We start from the raw sequence: 15,302 nt of genomic DNA, 5'->3' as shown, positions 1-15,302 counted from the left end.
CAGGAAACTTTACGGGGTTACAAAGACAGCAGTGATGTGACAGGATAACAGCAAAGCACTGATCCTAACTCATAATTCGTTTGAATTAACCGCACATCGAACTGGGAACTCAGGCAGCAAAGTAGAAGCTCCCACAAAAAAAAGCCTTTCTCGTTTCTGCTAGGTTTTGAAAAATAATAATAAAAAAGCAACAATTCCTAGACTCCGCGAGTCCCAGCTACGAATTCACATCTGAAACAACTTCATGTCATTAGAAACACTGAATAATACAGTGATCAAAGGCACTGTCAGTGCCATTATAACATGCGGGAGGATAAGAGGGAGGCCCAGACAACTAACTGTGAGTAATTGGGTTATGCTGGAAGCTTGTTTTTAAATGCTGCAGCCCGCCATGCGAATGCTGCAGGTCTGATGTAACTGGGTCACCAACGCCTAGGCAAAAGCCTACTAACTTCAGGCTAGGAAGTGCTATTTGGTTGCCTAACTTTAGGCTACGAGATGCGAATGCTGGGAAGCATAAACAAATCCGCACGGACAAGTGTAGGAAACTGGAACAGCAAGTGGGACAGTTAAGGATCACACTCCTTGGGTTTTAGGACACCTCTGCTCTTACACCCAGACCCTAGACATTACTTCAAATTTCTTCCACTTAATCCCCATTTAAACACAAGAGGAACTAAAAAGAAATTCGAGAGCAGAGTAACTGCCCTGCCCTCCCAGACAATGCATAGCCGCCTCGAAAATTGTATCCCCGTCGAGCCCCAGGGTCCTGACAACCGTTTCACATAGCAATTTAAAGTAAATACCTTTCAGTAGGCAGTCCTGCCACAGCCACGTCTGGAAGTTTGCTGAGGTCAAGTGTCGTAGGCTCCATAAACGCAAGCGGGGATAGCTTTCTTGTGGCATCCTGAGGTGAGCCTTCATGTTCTGAATTCATCTCGCCCGGCTGATTTGCAGCCCCAGGGAGGTCTGCACACTCAGAACACTCGCCCTGCTCCATCCCGGCAATAGGTGCAGAGGGATTTTTGCACAGCTCTGTCTGCAGCTCTTCAGTCCTTGTGTTTAAAGCTAAGCCATCCTCGCCGGTGACTAACATCCTCGCAGTACCTGTTTCAGGGATGTCTCCAGTTGTTTCATTACCTGCCTTTGCTGTGCTTGACACTGTGCCACTGTTTTCTTTTATATTGCCCTCAGTCATATTGCCAGATTCTAGCTGAGAGTCAGTTTGCAAGCAACCATTCTGGCTGGCTTCATTTTTTAAGTAATCCATTAACCCATGCGTGGTCCCTTTCTTTTCTTGCTGTGGATCTTGTGTACTTTCTGATGTTTCCAGGCACTTCCTATTTCCTGGCTCATCCTGTATCATCTCTGTGTCATTCTGAGACCTAATGTCATGCATAAGATTGCCAGGAACGCGTGTCTCCTGATTTTCCCCAGGTAACACATTAAAGTTGTCTGGCAGTTTTTCACAACTGTAAGATCCTCTCGGAAGAAGCGCTGAAGCTGCCACATCAGAGATGCTCTTGGCAGTGTCTGGACCACTGTACTCATTTTTCCCCTCTTCATTTGGCTCAGGATCCCGGCAGTGTTCGGGCTGACAACTTACATCCTCTTCAGATGAAACCGGCTCTGCAGTACCCTCTGTAATTAAGTTATTTTCCTCTGCGGTAGCAGCATCGTCTAAGTCACTCTCCCGCACGCCGCCTGTAGAGATCCCAGCTCCGCTGGGTTGTGGCTCCCTGTCAGAATAGGCAGGGAAGTTCTCAGCTGCTGCCCCGGCAGATGAAGCCGGTCCTTGCTTCTTTCTCTCCAAGCTCATTAGCGATTCAGGATCAACACCCCTAGCACACACGCCTGCCTTTCTTTCCATCTCGCTGCTCTCGGGGTGCTCAGCGTTCCCCGTTGGCTTCTGCAGGTTTTCCAGAGAGCGCTCAGCAGCTGCAGAGCCCTCCGACCTCGGGACCATTGCTAAGCAGCCAGCAGGCTGCCTGCTTTTCTCAGCGTCCCGGAGACTCGCTGGTGGCACTGCATTTTCTTGTTGCAGAGGTGCGGGAGCAGTGCAGGAAGCCTCAGCAGCTAAAGGCAGCTCTGGCCCCTCTGCTTCCGAGGTGCCCCCAGGAGCTGCTTTGCCCCCCTCGACCGATCCTGACAAGTTCTCAGCGCCGCACAGCTGCGTCCTACCCTCAGCCACTGTGCTCTGCTTGAAGCCTGCATGGTTTTCGGTTGCAAGCTGGGGTAATTCAGCGCTCAGCGTGCTGTGGACTGTTTTCTTAAATATCTGGCTGATGTGCTCCCTGAAGTCCGGGAGGCTGGAGCTGATGCCCAGAGAGCTGGGAGTCAGAACCTCATGCTCCTTCTCTGCAGACTGCCTGGAAATACTGATCTCTGCCCTGGTTGTGCTGTTATTCTCCTTTAATACCTCTTCCATTTTTTCTAAATTCCCAGGTTTCTCTAAGATCATACCGTACTTGTCATCTACGCAGATACCGGTTGCGATTTCCTCATTACAGCCGCCTTGTTTACCAACAGATGAAAGGCTCAGCAGCTTCCCTTCTGGAGCAGGGAGAGCTAACAGAGCCTCGGCTGAACTGTCACTCTGCTGGGCTTTGAAGCTTACATCGCCTTTTGTTTCTTTGGATTTAATTGCACATAGCTCTTTCTTCAGCTTCTCCGAATTAAACTGTGATAAGTTTCCAGAACCCTGCCCCGCGTTTAAAGCCTCTGGCGGGGTTAAACTTCTGTCTCCTTCTCCCTGAAAACTTTGGTTTGGAACATCTTTGCCGCTGATGTCCCTGCCCCCTGCAGAGCTGTGTTCTGAGTTGGCTCTTTCACCTGCGCTTACCCCAGGTGGAGGACCTAAATGCACAGACACCTGAGAACCTGGAGCCATCTGCAAATTGGAGTTGCTTTCTAAGGCATTCTGGCATGCTACAGCTCCCAGCTCATTATTTAGTAATTCCCCCCCAGTGCCGCTGTTTGCATTGCTTCCAGCTTGCTGGCCAGGATGATTGACTGCAGAGGTCAGCGGAGGGGGGGCCGTCAAATTTGCTTGAGGAAACCCAGGCTCCTCTGGTGTCTTTTGAATGCAGCTGGGTTTATAAGGCTTATCGGTGGGAATTGCTTCCCCGTGAGCCTGTAACAGGGAACGACATCCTTTTGCCCCTGGACTTTTATCGCTTTTCACATTGCTTGTTTCGTCAACAGCAGCACTGTCCTCACAACTCAGCTGCACATTTCCATCTGTCTGGACGGGTCCCCCATCGGCAGCCAGACCCTCGGTCTCTCCTGAGCTTTTTGCCACTAATGACAGCTTCTCTTGAGTTTCTGGGCTAGATATTTGAGGATCGTTTTTCTCAAAATTATCAGAAGTATGCGCTATTTCAGGAGCACTTGGCAAAGTCTGTGCTATGTTAGTGGCACTTGCTGAATTCTGCGTCCCTGGAAGAGCATTTACAGCAGAAGCATGGCTTTCACCAGTGCTGTCTTTTATCCTGCATATGCTGACTGGCTGCTCCTTCTTGTCAGATTCTTTAGAAAACGTATCTCTCTGACATGCTTCTTCATGCTGACTAGCTGAGATCAAAGAATTATTGCCCTGCTTGAGCTTGTTTGAGTTTTGCTTACTGCAGCAGTTTTCTTCTGCCTCGAGATTGGTTTTGTTTTGCTCGTTGCACTCTTGCAAATTAAGCACGGTCACACCAGAAATGTTTTGCAGGTGTTCACGGCTGCACGCATCCTCTGGCACCCCGGCACTACTCCCAGCCTCGTCCTCTTCTGCTGCTGTGCCAGGGTGATGCTGGGCTGGACCTAGCCCAGCAGATTCTTTATTAAGGTTGTCGGAAATGTTTCGAGGCATTTCTGGTATGTCGCTGTGATGCTTTACTTCCAGCTCAGGTTTTAGAGGTCTTCCTGTGTGTTCCTGATCATCTGCTCTTGCGACTCCTGTCGGACTGCTTTGGTGTGTCTGCTGCTTGTGTCCTGCGTTCGAAGCCCAGTCTCTGTCACCAGCACTCACCGACTTCTCCATCTGCTCCACGTGGGGAAGAGCAGCCGGAACATCCGCGTTTTCCTGCAGATCTCCAACACTGCACTCCAGGGTCACCGAAGAGCTGCACTTGTCCCCACTGGTGCCGTCACCCACTCCTTCCTCCTGAGGTGGCCGAGGGACGAGCTCTGCCCTACCGACTCCTGCACAAGCCATCTGCACGTTTCCGTGACTTTCTGCAGCCCCTTGCTCCTGCCGAGCTTGCATCAGCATATCAGACTCGTGCTCAGTTTTCAGTGCCAAACCTTTGTCCTCCACAAAACTTCTCACCGCGGCGTGGTGCTTCTCCCGCTGAACAGCGGCCTCGTGCTCTTCGCCGTCCCCGGCAGTGCTGCAGGCGGCAGCGCTGCGAGGCACGTCGCTGAGGTGCCCGCTCTGCTCTCCGGTTTCCAAAATTTCTGAGGCCCCCTCAGTTTGAGCAGCAATGCAACCCACAGCCCCTGCCAATTCATTTAAGCCCTGACGTTCAAGCACTGATCCAGACGTTTTTGCACTTTCTTCTGACTCGCTATAGCTCCCAGGCTTGCCTCGACTCTCCGTTTTGTACCCAGTTCCTAACACGGCTTCTCTAGGAAAAGCCTCTTCCCAGGACTCATCCTGCTTACTCTGCAGAACATTACTGTTCTCAGGGCAGAGGAGCGGCGAACTGTGTGCCCCAGCTAAACAAACCTCTTCAGCCCCATTAGAGCCTGGCTGGCCCAAAGTTGTGTCTTCTGTCTCAGAGCGAAAGCAATCAACGCTCGGCGGGCATCCTGCCCTCGGACGCTGCGGCGAGGCCGCCAGCGCAAAGCCGCCCTTGTTCTCCGGGTCATCCGTGGCAGCTGCTTTCTCCTCGCTCAGTCGCTGTTCAGGCGTACAGCCCAGAGGGTCTGAGTGGTCTTCAGGTGGCTTAAAGTCACTGCCTAAATTCAGGGGCTTTCCCACAGCTTCTTCCTTTGGGCCGCCTGCTGAAGCCTTTTCACAAAGACTGGGTTCTCTGGGATTGGGGCTCAAGGGGGTTTCTTCTGCATCCCGCTCGTGGCTACTAAGACAGCTCAACAGTTGTCTTTCTGCCCCACTTGGCCCTTCAGGTAGTGCACTGGTTTCTGCCACGTGTGCCTCCTCTGCTCTCATTCTGTTTTTCCCTCCCGATACACTCACATCAGCTCCCTTTTGATTCGGCTCCGCGGCTCTGCTCAGGGAAGTACTTAATGCATATTCTCCCAGTAATAATCTTTTATCTACCGGGGAAATTTCCTTGGTGGGATTGGTAATGGTTTCTGCTTCAGAAAGCGCGGTGCTTTCTCTAGACACATCATCAGCTTTTATGATTTCATCGCTACTGGCTTCATCTTTTTGGCTTTCAGTTGTGACAGCTGATTTTTGTTCTTCCTCTTGCTTAAGTGATAAAGGCGCACTGAAGTGCTCAGCACTAACAAGCTCATCCTCCTTTTGAAGCTCTCTTTCAAAACTGGGTTCATTTTTTTCAGAGGCTATTTTCATTGCCTCGCTTTTCATCGGATCTTGATAGTCATTTCCAGACACATATTCCCTCAAAGGTTCTTCTGGCTTTGGTACCGGAAGGAGACTTGGCGCGTTAAGGGGTAACTCTGACACTGAAGTACAGGCTTCGGATTGCTCTCCTTGGCTCCCGGACAGAGCTGGGTTTACCTCGTTCCTTCTAGCTGTTGTTACAGCCCCCTTCTGTGTACTACAGACCTCACTGATCTCAGGCCTCACAGCGAAACCCTCAGTGTTTGCAATTGCTCCAAATTTTTCACCATCTGAGCCTCCTGTTGCTGGATAATTTAGGATTAAGGTTTCCTTTTTCATTAGCAGACCCTCTCCACCATCTGTGTCCTGTCTACCTTGCTGCATTACAGCCTGCGGCTGACCTACTTCCAAAACTCCCAGCTCCTGCTCGGCCTCCTGAGCACTAAAATAATCCCCTGCTTCTTTGCCCCGGGGAAACGTGCTGACATGTGGTTCCCTCATGGCACCCAGCTGCTCACTCTGCCCCAACGCCCCTAACTCACTCAAATTCATTTCTGTGACTCCTTGCATTGCTGTAGGAGGGCTGGGCTGCAGGCTTGGGTTTCTGGGATCCTCCTCACAGGTTTTCAAAGCAGCAGGTGCAGTAGGGTCACATTCGGGGCCTCTGTCCTCAGATACGCCACATGCTATTCCCTCTTCTTTGTCACTCACTGGACCCGGCGGTGGCACAGCTTCATTGCAGTTTGAGGCTGGCAATTTGTCATTGCTGCTTGCAAGATCTGCTGCGACTTCTTCTTCGGAAGAGCCTGCTAAAGGCATTGGGGTAGGCAGACTTCCCTCTTTTCCTTCCGCTGTCTGCTGTAGGACACTACAGCCTGCTTGTCCTCCATGGTCTTGCAAGGCACTGCTCTGTCCTGTCACCTCTGCAGGCACCACGCTTGAATTTGGATCGGACAAATCTTCAGCGCTGGAGCTACTGATGCCTTCATTACTGACGCTGCCAACAATGGAAATGTTTATTCGTTTCACGTCAATAGAGACAAAGAAGCAAAGAACAAAAACAACTCATGCCATTGGTGTCTCAAAGCCATGCAGTACATGCACCGAGAAGCTGCTAACCTGCTGCCAGGAGCCAAACCATCAGGCCCGGTGAGTGATGCTCGGTACAGCAGCAAACGGCCTCAGTCCTGCCTACCAGCCGCCACGCTCATGACATGTATTTTAACCCTTCCACAGTCTGTGTTAGCTAGATATTCCCCCTGCCCTCAACAGACTGAGGGAGCAACACGGGAAAAAGCGACAAAAGCACCAGAAGGAACACCAGCAGAAGCAGAAAGGAAAAACCTTTCTGTGAGGCCACGTTGCACAGAGCTCAAGGCTGTGACTGCTGTCGCGTGGCCGTGCTTTTATTGAGTCATGGAGGTTTAAGGGCCCATCTGCCGTGTGTTTTCTCCAGCCAGCCAGCACAGCTGATCCTCGCCGACCAGTCAAAGGCCTCACCCTGCAGAACGATGCTGCTGTACAGCAACACACACCCTGTGAGGTCATTTCACTGCAGTGTTTGGTTTCAGTAGGTGCAAGATCACGTTCGTGTGATCTCCTCCCCACCCAGTAAAGATAGAAAAAAATGGAAGTAGAGATGACGTGGATGCTCTAGCTGCAGAGAGGAAATGATTTTTCATGTGCACCGTGTGGGCCTCAGTTTCCACCGCTAGGTTTGCAGGCGGTGGAATCGATTAACCTTGTTTTCCCCCTCGCCTCCCTTGGAGAGCCTGGAGGTATGTTCATTGCCTTAGAGGACACTGAAATACAGAGCCAAAACTGAACATAACATTGGACCTAGGAAGGAGAGGCGCCATTTACCTGACATGAAATGTCTGCCCACCTCCTCCCATCCAAAGCGACGGGATGCCCCATGCTTTTGGGCTGTGCTGTGCTGCACAAAATGCACTTCCAGGCGCAGTCACTGCATATCTCCTTGTGCTGAGAACTGGGCAATGCCACAAGCAATTTCTTTATGAGAGGGCTGCATGTAAAATTGAACGTGATCCTAAAAATCTTTCTTCAGAATCCTTGGGATGGAAAATGAGCTAGCCTTTAAAGAGCTATTCAAATTTACCTACATTAGGGTAAACCTCAAAGCTCAGGAAAAATATCTGTAACATACAATTAATTTCCTGTTTAATGAAGTTCCAGCGATGCTTAACATCACTTTATACACTTAATTTATAACACCAGTATGTTTTATTTAAACTCTTTGAAATTGTTTTGCCAAAAGGATTTATTTTTTTCCCAGCACGCTGAAAACACCTCTCCGTATCAAACTTACTGACACTGGGAACACCACCGATGGCGAAGCAATATTTGGTATCTGTTGGATCGCTGACAACGTGGGGCATGACGGGACGTGAACAAACAACCAGGAGATGCCAGGAGGCTTTCCCTAAAGAAGGGATACTCTTTATCACCTGGCATTGATTTTGCACTCCAGGAAGCTTAATTAGAGGAGAAGGTGCAGTAACCACAGAGCTGAACTGGGGAGAGGATGGAAAAAGTGGGAGTCAATTGCCATTCTGGCTTCTTGTTCGTTTTGCAGGTTTACGTTCTTATTGATTAAATTGCTCATTAGCAGCTGGGTGCCCAGGATCCTTCAGCCTGGAAGCAGGCTCCCAGCAGAGACACAGTGTTCAAGCTGGGGGGAAGAAGCCCTCTAACCCCCAGGAGGCCGAGTGATTTTATTCTATGATTCTATGAAATTCCTCTAAGACTTTTACAGACAGGGCCTCTTTGTTGCATTAGACTTGTATTTGCAGCTATCAAATACAAAACTCTTCCAAACAAGCCTGACGTGGTTACATTTTCTGTAATACAGTTGCTAAAACCATGAATTGTCTACTGCCAAGCTGGTAGCAACTGTTTAAAGAGTCATAACAGCAAATTTATTACTTTGCAGATTCAAGGGAAGAAAATAATCCTATGAACTAAGCTGTTCACCATTACAAAGCAACTACAACACTTTTTCTGGTGTATGATAGTGCTGAAATCCTGTTTGTTTTACTTGGGAGTAGATGAAGGAGGAGTCCGGACAGCTTTGTGAGTAACGTATGCTGAACAGAATTAAAATGAAAGTGCTGGCACATGCTTGGAGGGCAACTTAAACTATCACTTTCTGAATGAAGTAATGCACGCTCATCTTCTGTGCTTCTTCAGCTTGCCTCAATGTTTTATTCAGGACCACAGCCTAGAACTAAAGGCTTTAGTTTCCAATCATAATAAGGTACATCTGGATTCACCTGTTTGGATATCTCCATTTAAGTTTCTCCTTTTGATTAAGGTAACAAGGAAAACCATACCAGGAACATACCCTACATCTTCCTTTCAATTTTATCCTGTAATCTTGCTTTGCTATCTGCAAGACACTGCTAGTGGTTAGACAAACATCTGTCAGGAATGACTTAAGCACAGTTGATCCTACTTTAGGGCAGAAGGATGGAATAGATGACCTCTTAAAGCCCCATTATCTTCCACTCTTCTTAAAGGGAATGACACTACAGGGAAGTGATACCACAGGCTGAAGATAATTCCCCTCTTAGGAAAACCCAATCTACATGAAAATTCATTAACAATCAATAATTACCTGCAGGGAGCCGGTATTTTCAGACAACCCATTCACTATGAACAACATCAAGCCGTGGCTATAAACTGTTTTTTCCTATATACAGGAAAAAAATGTGTGTTTTCTTTTGTGGTTACTTGATCTCTTTTGATGGCAATCTGAACTGGCTTGACATTATTAAGGAAAAAATTCATACCGTAGGGTAATGTTTAAAACAAAACATGCAAACGAGAAAGCATGAAAGAATGTTAGAGTTCCTCATCATTTGGGTAGGGCTCAGGGCATAAAGAGTCATTCTGCTAGGAATAATTGCTGCATGCAATAATTGCTGCACGCAATTGATGATAGGTAAGAAAATAAAAATAAAATGCAGTCATGCAAAGACCTAGGTGCATATTTAACTCGAAATACCCAAGTGTCTCACTGCACACAAGAGACATCAAAGGGAACCTTTCCCACGTCTTAGAAGTTAGGCACACATTTAAGGATTTGCAAGTTCAGGGCTTTAACGTACTGACCATATGAATGCTATCCTTCCAGTTACGACATCAAACAACAAAAAAGCTAAATCTGTATACATCTAAAGTCTTTGTTTTACATAAATAATTACTGAGAAATTGCTTGTTTGGAAGCACATTGCAATTTGCCAATTAATACCTGTAGTTAACCCCTTCCACCCCCAGGATATCTTGTGGTTGGTCAGAGCTATCCTGGACCAATCTAGGAGCACTGCTGATTACTAAGACGTTTATTAGGACAGCACTGGCTGGGTTTTGTTTAGGGTGTGTAGGCATAAAGGACGTCAAGAAATCCACGACTTACAGCGCGTCTCCCATAAATACTTCCGAATTAAGAGACGTGCCCAATCCACCAGCCATAAACACGAAGCCTATTTCCCTGCTCTGCCATCCACAGCAAGGGCAAGGGGCCAGAAGATAAAAAGAGCAGCAGCCAGCCAAAAGCCGTCTGGCTGGTGTTTGCTCTGAGTGTGTGTGGGGGGAAACTGAGACGCCCAAAGAGGTTAAGCCTACTTGATAAACAACCAGAAGTGATCACCTAACAACAGAAAAATCACAGATAATTGAAATGTTCCTTTCCTTATTCCCTTGCTTTCCTTCTCAAACATTTAGTAGCCGTTAAAAGGGCAGCCTGCCTTTCTAACCCAGTCCCACCTGTGAGGGAAAATCGCCAAATGCCAAAGCCTCTGAAACCCAGCGGTCACACACGGTTGCCATCCCCAGCTGATGTAACTCACAGAATCACTCGGAGGGGTTATATTCCCGGGAGCGTAACAGTCTGAAATCTGAGTATGGAAGCACTGAAGGGGACGAATGCACAGGCAGCCCTGCAGCCGTGGCACAAGTATCGCTGCTTCTCAGACGTTTTTCTTCTATTTCCCCTGACACACGAGAGACCAGGGTTTACATTTGGAGTTCGTACATTTGGACACGCCGTGCTGGGGGCCTTTGACTTTACTTACAGAATTCTGCATCTTAATCTCTCCTAAGAGCAATTGAAAATTAATTAGGAATACGGAAATCATTTCCACATTCCCTTCAAAAATCAAAAATAAAAAAAAAATAGAGTTTTAGAGGCAAAGCAAGACGCTATTTGAACTTCTCCGTGTAAACAAACACATGAGAAATCCATCATCACCAAAGGGCTGCTAACAGCAGCCAGATTCCCCCGCCCTCCCTGGCTAGCTAAGATTTCAGGAAAAAGTGAGGCAGGAAAATGATCTGTATGATCCCCCTGGGAACCATCTCCCTCTTCTGCCCGAAACCCCAATCACTTTCCACCTCCTGGTTCCATACGCAGAATGAGACGCGGTGCCCGCAGTGTTTTAAATATGACCGAACTAAAATGTTCTAACGTTAACCGCGTGAACTGCGGTGCTGCTGCAGCAAGCAACCACGGCCAGGCATTCAGCTCCTGTCCCCCCGGTCCCCGTCCGAGCGGCCCCGAGAGCCAGCAGGATGCGTGGCACTGCGCCCACGGTCCCACAGGATGCGCGGCTGCTTGGGCTCGGCATCCTGAGGTGGCCCTCGGGTCCCACAGGATCTGTGCGCAGCACGAGGAGCGGGAAGGCGGCCGAGTGCATCCGCCGAGAGCGCCTCTTCCACTGCTTCTGGGCGTGTACCTTTGAAATTGCTCCGTCTGCTTATTCCGCATCCTGCAGGAAAAGTGCCTCTCCTGGGCAGGGCTGCCCAGCTGAGGGCTCTGCAGGTGTCTCCTCTGCCTGCATGCCAGCAGAAGGCACGGCTACATCTCACACACCAACGCAAAGCCCGAGGCTTGCTAAAAGCGCTGGAGAATAGTTATTTCGTGCAGAGGGTTGACAGATTAATCGCTGCTGCTGTTGCTTTTTAACATACGGTACCAGTGACAACATGTTAAAAAAATGGGAGTGAAGCAGTGTTTTAGGTTAAGAGTCAGACATTTCGACTCCCAGAACATGAGAATTTAAGACTTGCTGGAACAATTTCTGAGAATTTCTGGAGGACGGGAGAAAGGCACCCAGAAGATTGGAAAAAAACACGCAGTAGTTTTCCATACAGATACTCCATCAGAAGACAGCAGGTCATAAGATTATAACAGTTCAATTCTGGGTGGAAAAGATGCGTTCAAGGCAGCATATGGCGGTGAAAGTTGAAATAAGCAGCCTGGAATCTGAAACTTCAAAGCTTTTTCCGTTTATTGTCTTTGTTTCTATTTTGGCAGGCTATAACATAGAAGCCACCCAAAACCAGGCATGTGCCAGCAGTTTCAGGAGTAAGGCTAAATAAAAAGTAGTTGCCTGAGCCCCTGCCCATCTAATATGTTTCCTGAAACAAAAGTCTTGTGAATCCCTTCAAAATGAGTCACTCCTCTGACGCTCATCTCACAAGAATCATGATTTTGGATGGCGATGTGTTAAGCTGTTCCAGGCAGTGACAATGTAACTCTAGGTATCCCCAGTGCTTGTATTTAAAAGGAGCCCCTAAAGAACTGCAGCTGTGCCATTCTTTGAGCAATACATTTAAAAAAAAATGCAAATTGTTCACAGGACAGTGCAGAAATACCTGTGCTTTATCATTATATAATATACACACACACATATATAAAGAAGAGCGTTCATTTGCTGCAACCACATCCTTTCAAAACACAGGAGCCCCCACCCCACAGCCTCTGGTACCACCACCGATCCATTCCAGCACCAATTTGGGCAGCTTAATGTGCCAGGTGGGTGACAGCATAGCCTTGTGTCCATGAGATGTTCTCAGTCTATTGTTTTCAAACAACCCCACCGTGTAGCTACTCCTCCTTCAGTTAGCACAGGCCACGTGCAAGCAGAGCCGACACTAAAGTAAACCATCACAGCCGCAGCTCAGCTGCACTGGCCGTTGTTTTTCCATTCATGCTTTGTACTCCTAATACCTGCTTACAGCTGGAGGCTGAACTTGTGCCTCCCCTAAAGTCCAGAGCCACGGAGAGAAAATGATCTGGCCCAGTTCCTTGTTGGACAACTTCTGGCTTCAAGCCAGGCTCTGCTAACCAGTTACATCAGGAAAAAAAGAAAAAAAAAAAGAGATACTTGCTACTTTGAGATTAAATATATATATATATTTGGAAAAACTGCTGTTGTCCTACAGTATACTAAAGCATCAGCATGATTTCCACTTTGACTATTTAACAGTGGTGCTCTCCCTACCAGTTCCCTGTTAGGTGGTTAGCTGGGTCTTTATAGGCAGCCACTAGAGAAAGTTGTGTGTACACCTTCCTTACTGTGTGGACAAGAAAGTAAATACAGGGAGATACTTTTCGAGAAACAGGATCACAAACTGTAATTTAAGCCCCCTGAGACGTGTTCTGCTGCTGCTCCGTTCCCAGGCTGAAGGCAGGACGTGAAGCAGGTCAGTGGCTGGCACAGGCACTGTGTTAGGTGGATGCTGGCACAAATGCTGTTGGAGTACGGGTGTTGCAGTTCTGCGAACACAGCCTAATCCCCACCATTTGGCAGTTTCACAAACAACCCGAACTTGCAGGAATGTTAGTCATTCTAGGCCTACAGATGAAATTCAGGGGTTGCTAATAGTCATCATTCCCCCCACATCTCTCTCTTGCCTTCTATTAGCATGACTGTGTATTGATAAGACCAGCAGAAAACGCCTATTTTATTGTCACAAGTCACAATGAATCACATAAGAGGCTTACAAGAAATATCTATTTTCTTCAGCTAGGACAACGTGGTTACTCATCGTTACACATGCATATAATTCAGTGATTATGCACAGTGCTGTCAAGAGAAACTAGAACCTAGGGGATACACGTACAGTTTGTTAACAATAACGACAAAAAAATCAAGCCTACCCCACTACTCCAAATTTATTGTTTTCTAACTAGTGTGAGTGACGCTCCATAGCACAGCCAAACCGACCCTTGAGGACTGTAAGCTGTTTTCTCTAGGTAATTTTTTTTTTTTTAGATTCTGCCATTTCTCCAGGCTTCCCTGAAGTTGTCAATTATCACCTTAGTTATTACCTGCGCTTGGACTTAAATCACAACAAACCGTTGCATCACATCAATAAATGGATGCTTAATCTTCATCATTTCATATAAGAAAAGAAAAAGAAGAAAGGAGTTTATGAAGCTAACGCTATCACAGGCAATAGCATTTGAAATATTTCACTTGACTGTGATTGCTGTTTGCTCTTGTTTTTCACGTAAGTTTACATATTTCAAAGACGGTACCCATCAAAAAGTGTAGCCAGGGATGGTGGAAACACAAAGTGGCCCATGGCACACCCACTCCACTTCGAAGGGATGTGGCTGGTCTCTCTGCAGTGAGTTCTCCAATCTGTGAAAACACTTTAAAAGGTGTCCACAGCCTAACAGTCCTACCCATTTACCAGCAGATTACAGCCACTCATTCTAAAATGTATTCATCATTCCATCCTAGGTAACACTGATGAGCTGGAAAGCTTTCAGCCCCATGTTAAAATCATGCCGGTATTAGATGTTTTCTCCCCTGTAGCAGAGGAAAATCTTAGTAGCACAAGAAAACTGAAGCACTCAAGTAAAAAATATTAATGCTTCAGAGAAAAATTTCCCTTCAAGATATTTAAGAAAAGCCAAATTATGTTACCTTCTGCCACCCTTAATCCCACTGAAGAATACTTAACCTCTGAAAGTATATCAATTTCATCAGGTGAATATTAAGACACTTAGAAAAGTAAGATACTGGTAAATAGTAGCTGGGTTGGTACTTTTTAGTTGGATTGTTATACAGAGCTGAGCATGGCATTTTGCAATTGTTTACAATTATGTCTTACTTCACAATACTATGACCGTGCAAGAGACTTTTCAACGTTCCTCTGTCTCAGATAAGAGTTTATTAGTGTGTGGAAAAGCATAGGAAGTTGAGGTCAAGGGTTACCACAACAGCCAGAGCCTTGTTTATAGCTATGCAGTGAGGCGAGGAAGTCAGCTTGGTAAATAGCGAGCGGCCTTGCTTTTGTTGGGGTATTTTGAAGACTGTATCATCATCATCCATCAGGATGACAGATACTGAAAATCAGCTACACAATAACAGAAAATTAGCAAACATCCCCCAACGATCATCGGCAGGGCTTCAATTGTATTAATGAGAAGAAACCTCATTGCTTACCTTGTAGGTTCTGGAATCAAGGGAGATGTGCTCTTGGCCAGCCGCACAGCAGCAGGAAGAAGCTCTGAGATGTCCTGAGCTCCAGATCCTCCAACGCTGTTTTCCTGGGGGTTGCTTCTTATGCCGTGCCCCTTACCAGGTGGGTGGTCTAATTCTGAATCCTGTGGAGCGCTCTAGAATGAAGAAGAACAATTCAAATAGCTACTGCTATCTTAGAGTACAGGGAATTTGGGAGAATATGTAAGGTTAAGTTTTGTTCTGCCAAACGGCTCCTGTGGTAGACTTCACTACGTTGATGGAACTTGCAGGTCCCAAAGCCAAGCCTTTTTTTTTTGTTGTTTTTTTCTAATGACAGAAATTCAGAAGGAAGTGGTTGAGCCAAAAATAAATACGAGGGAAAGAACAGGGAGAGAAGAATGCAACAATTGTTCTAAAGCAGCTCAGGGCCTTTCCCGACCCAAGGAGGGTATCATCTTCTCTTTTTCCAGGCCTGGCAAATGCTTACTTGCTAATCAAGTTTG

The 15,302-nt window shown here is 47.1% G+C and overlaps 1 protein-coding gene across 12 annotated transcripts in view; it reads right to left on the bottom strand.

Annotated features, from left to right (window-relative positions):
• The window catches only part of TACC2 (transforming acidic coiled-coil containing protein 2), a 131,404-nt gene that overhangs the window by 89,798 nt on the left and 26,304 nt on the right, over window positions 1-15,302 (bottom strand). For 10 of the 12 annotated variants that reach the window (XM_080597102.1, XM_080597105.1, XM_080597100.1 and 7 more), the window contains 2 exons: window positions 14,782-14,954; window positions 807-6,515 (listed from right to left, as the gene is read on the bottom strand). In XM_080597102.1, the coding sequence (XP_080453228.1) occupies window positions 807-6,515; window positions 14,782-14,954 (5,882 nt within the window). The remainder of the gene's footprint in view (window positions 1-806; window positions 6,516-14,781; window positions 14,955-15,302) is intronic. The other 2 variants (XM_080597093.1, XM_080597094.1) reach the window with 1 other exon arrangement.

This window comes from Anser brachyrhynchus, assembly GCF_964034855.1.
Source record: "Anser brachyrhynchus genome assembly, chromosome: 6".
NCBI lineage: Eukaryota > Metazoa > Chordata > Aves > Anseriformes > Anatidae > Anser > Anser brachyrhynchus.
The sequence above is the reverse complement of the archived record's forward strand: the minus strand, read 5'-3'. Positions and strand labels throughout refer to the sequence as shown.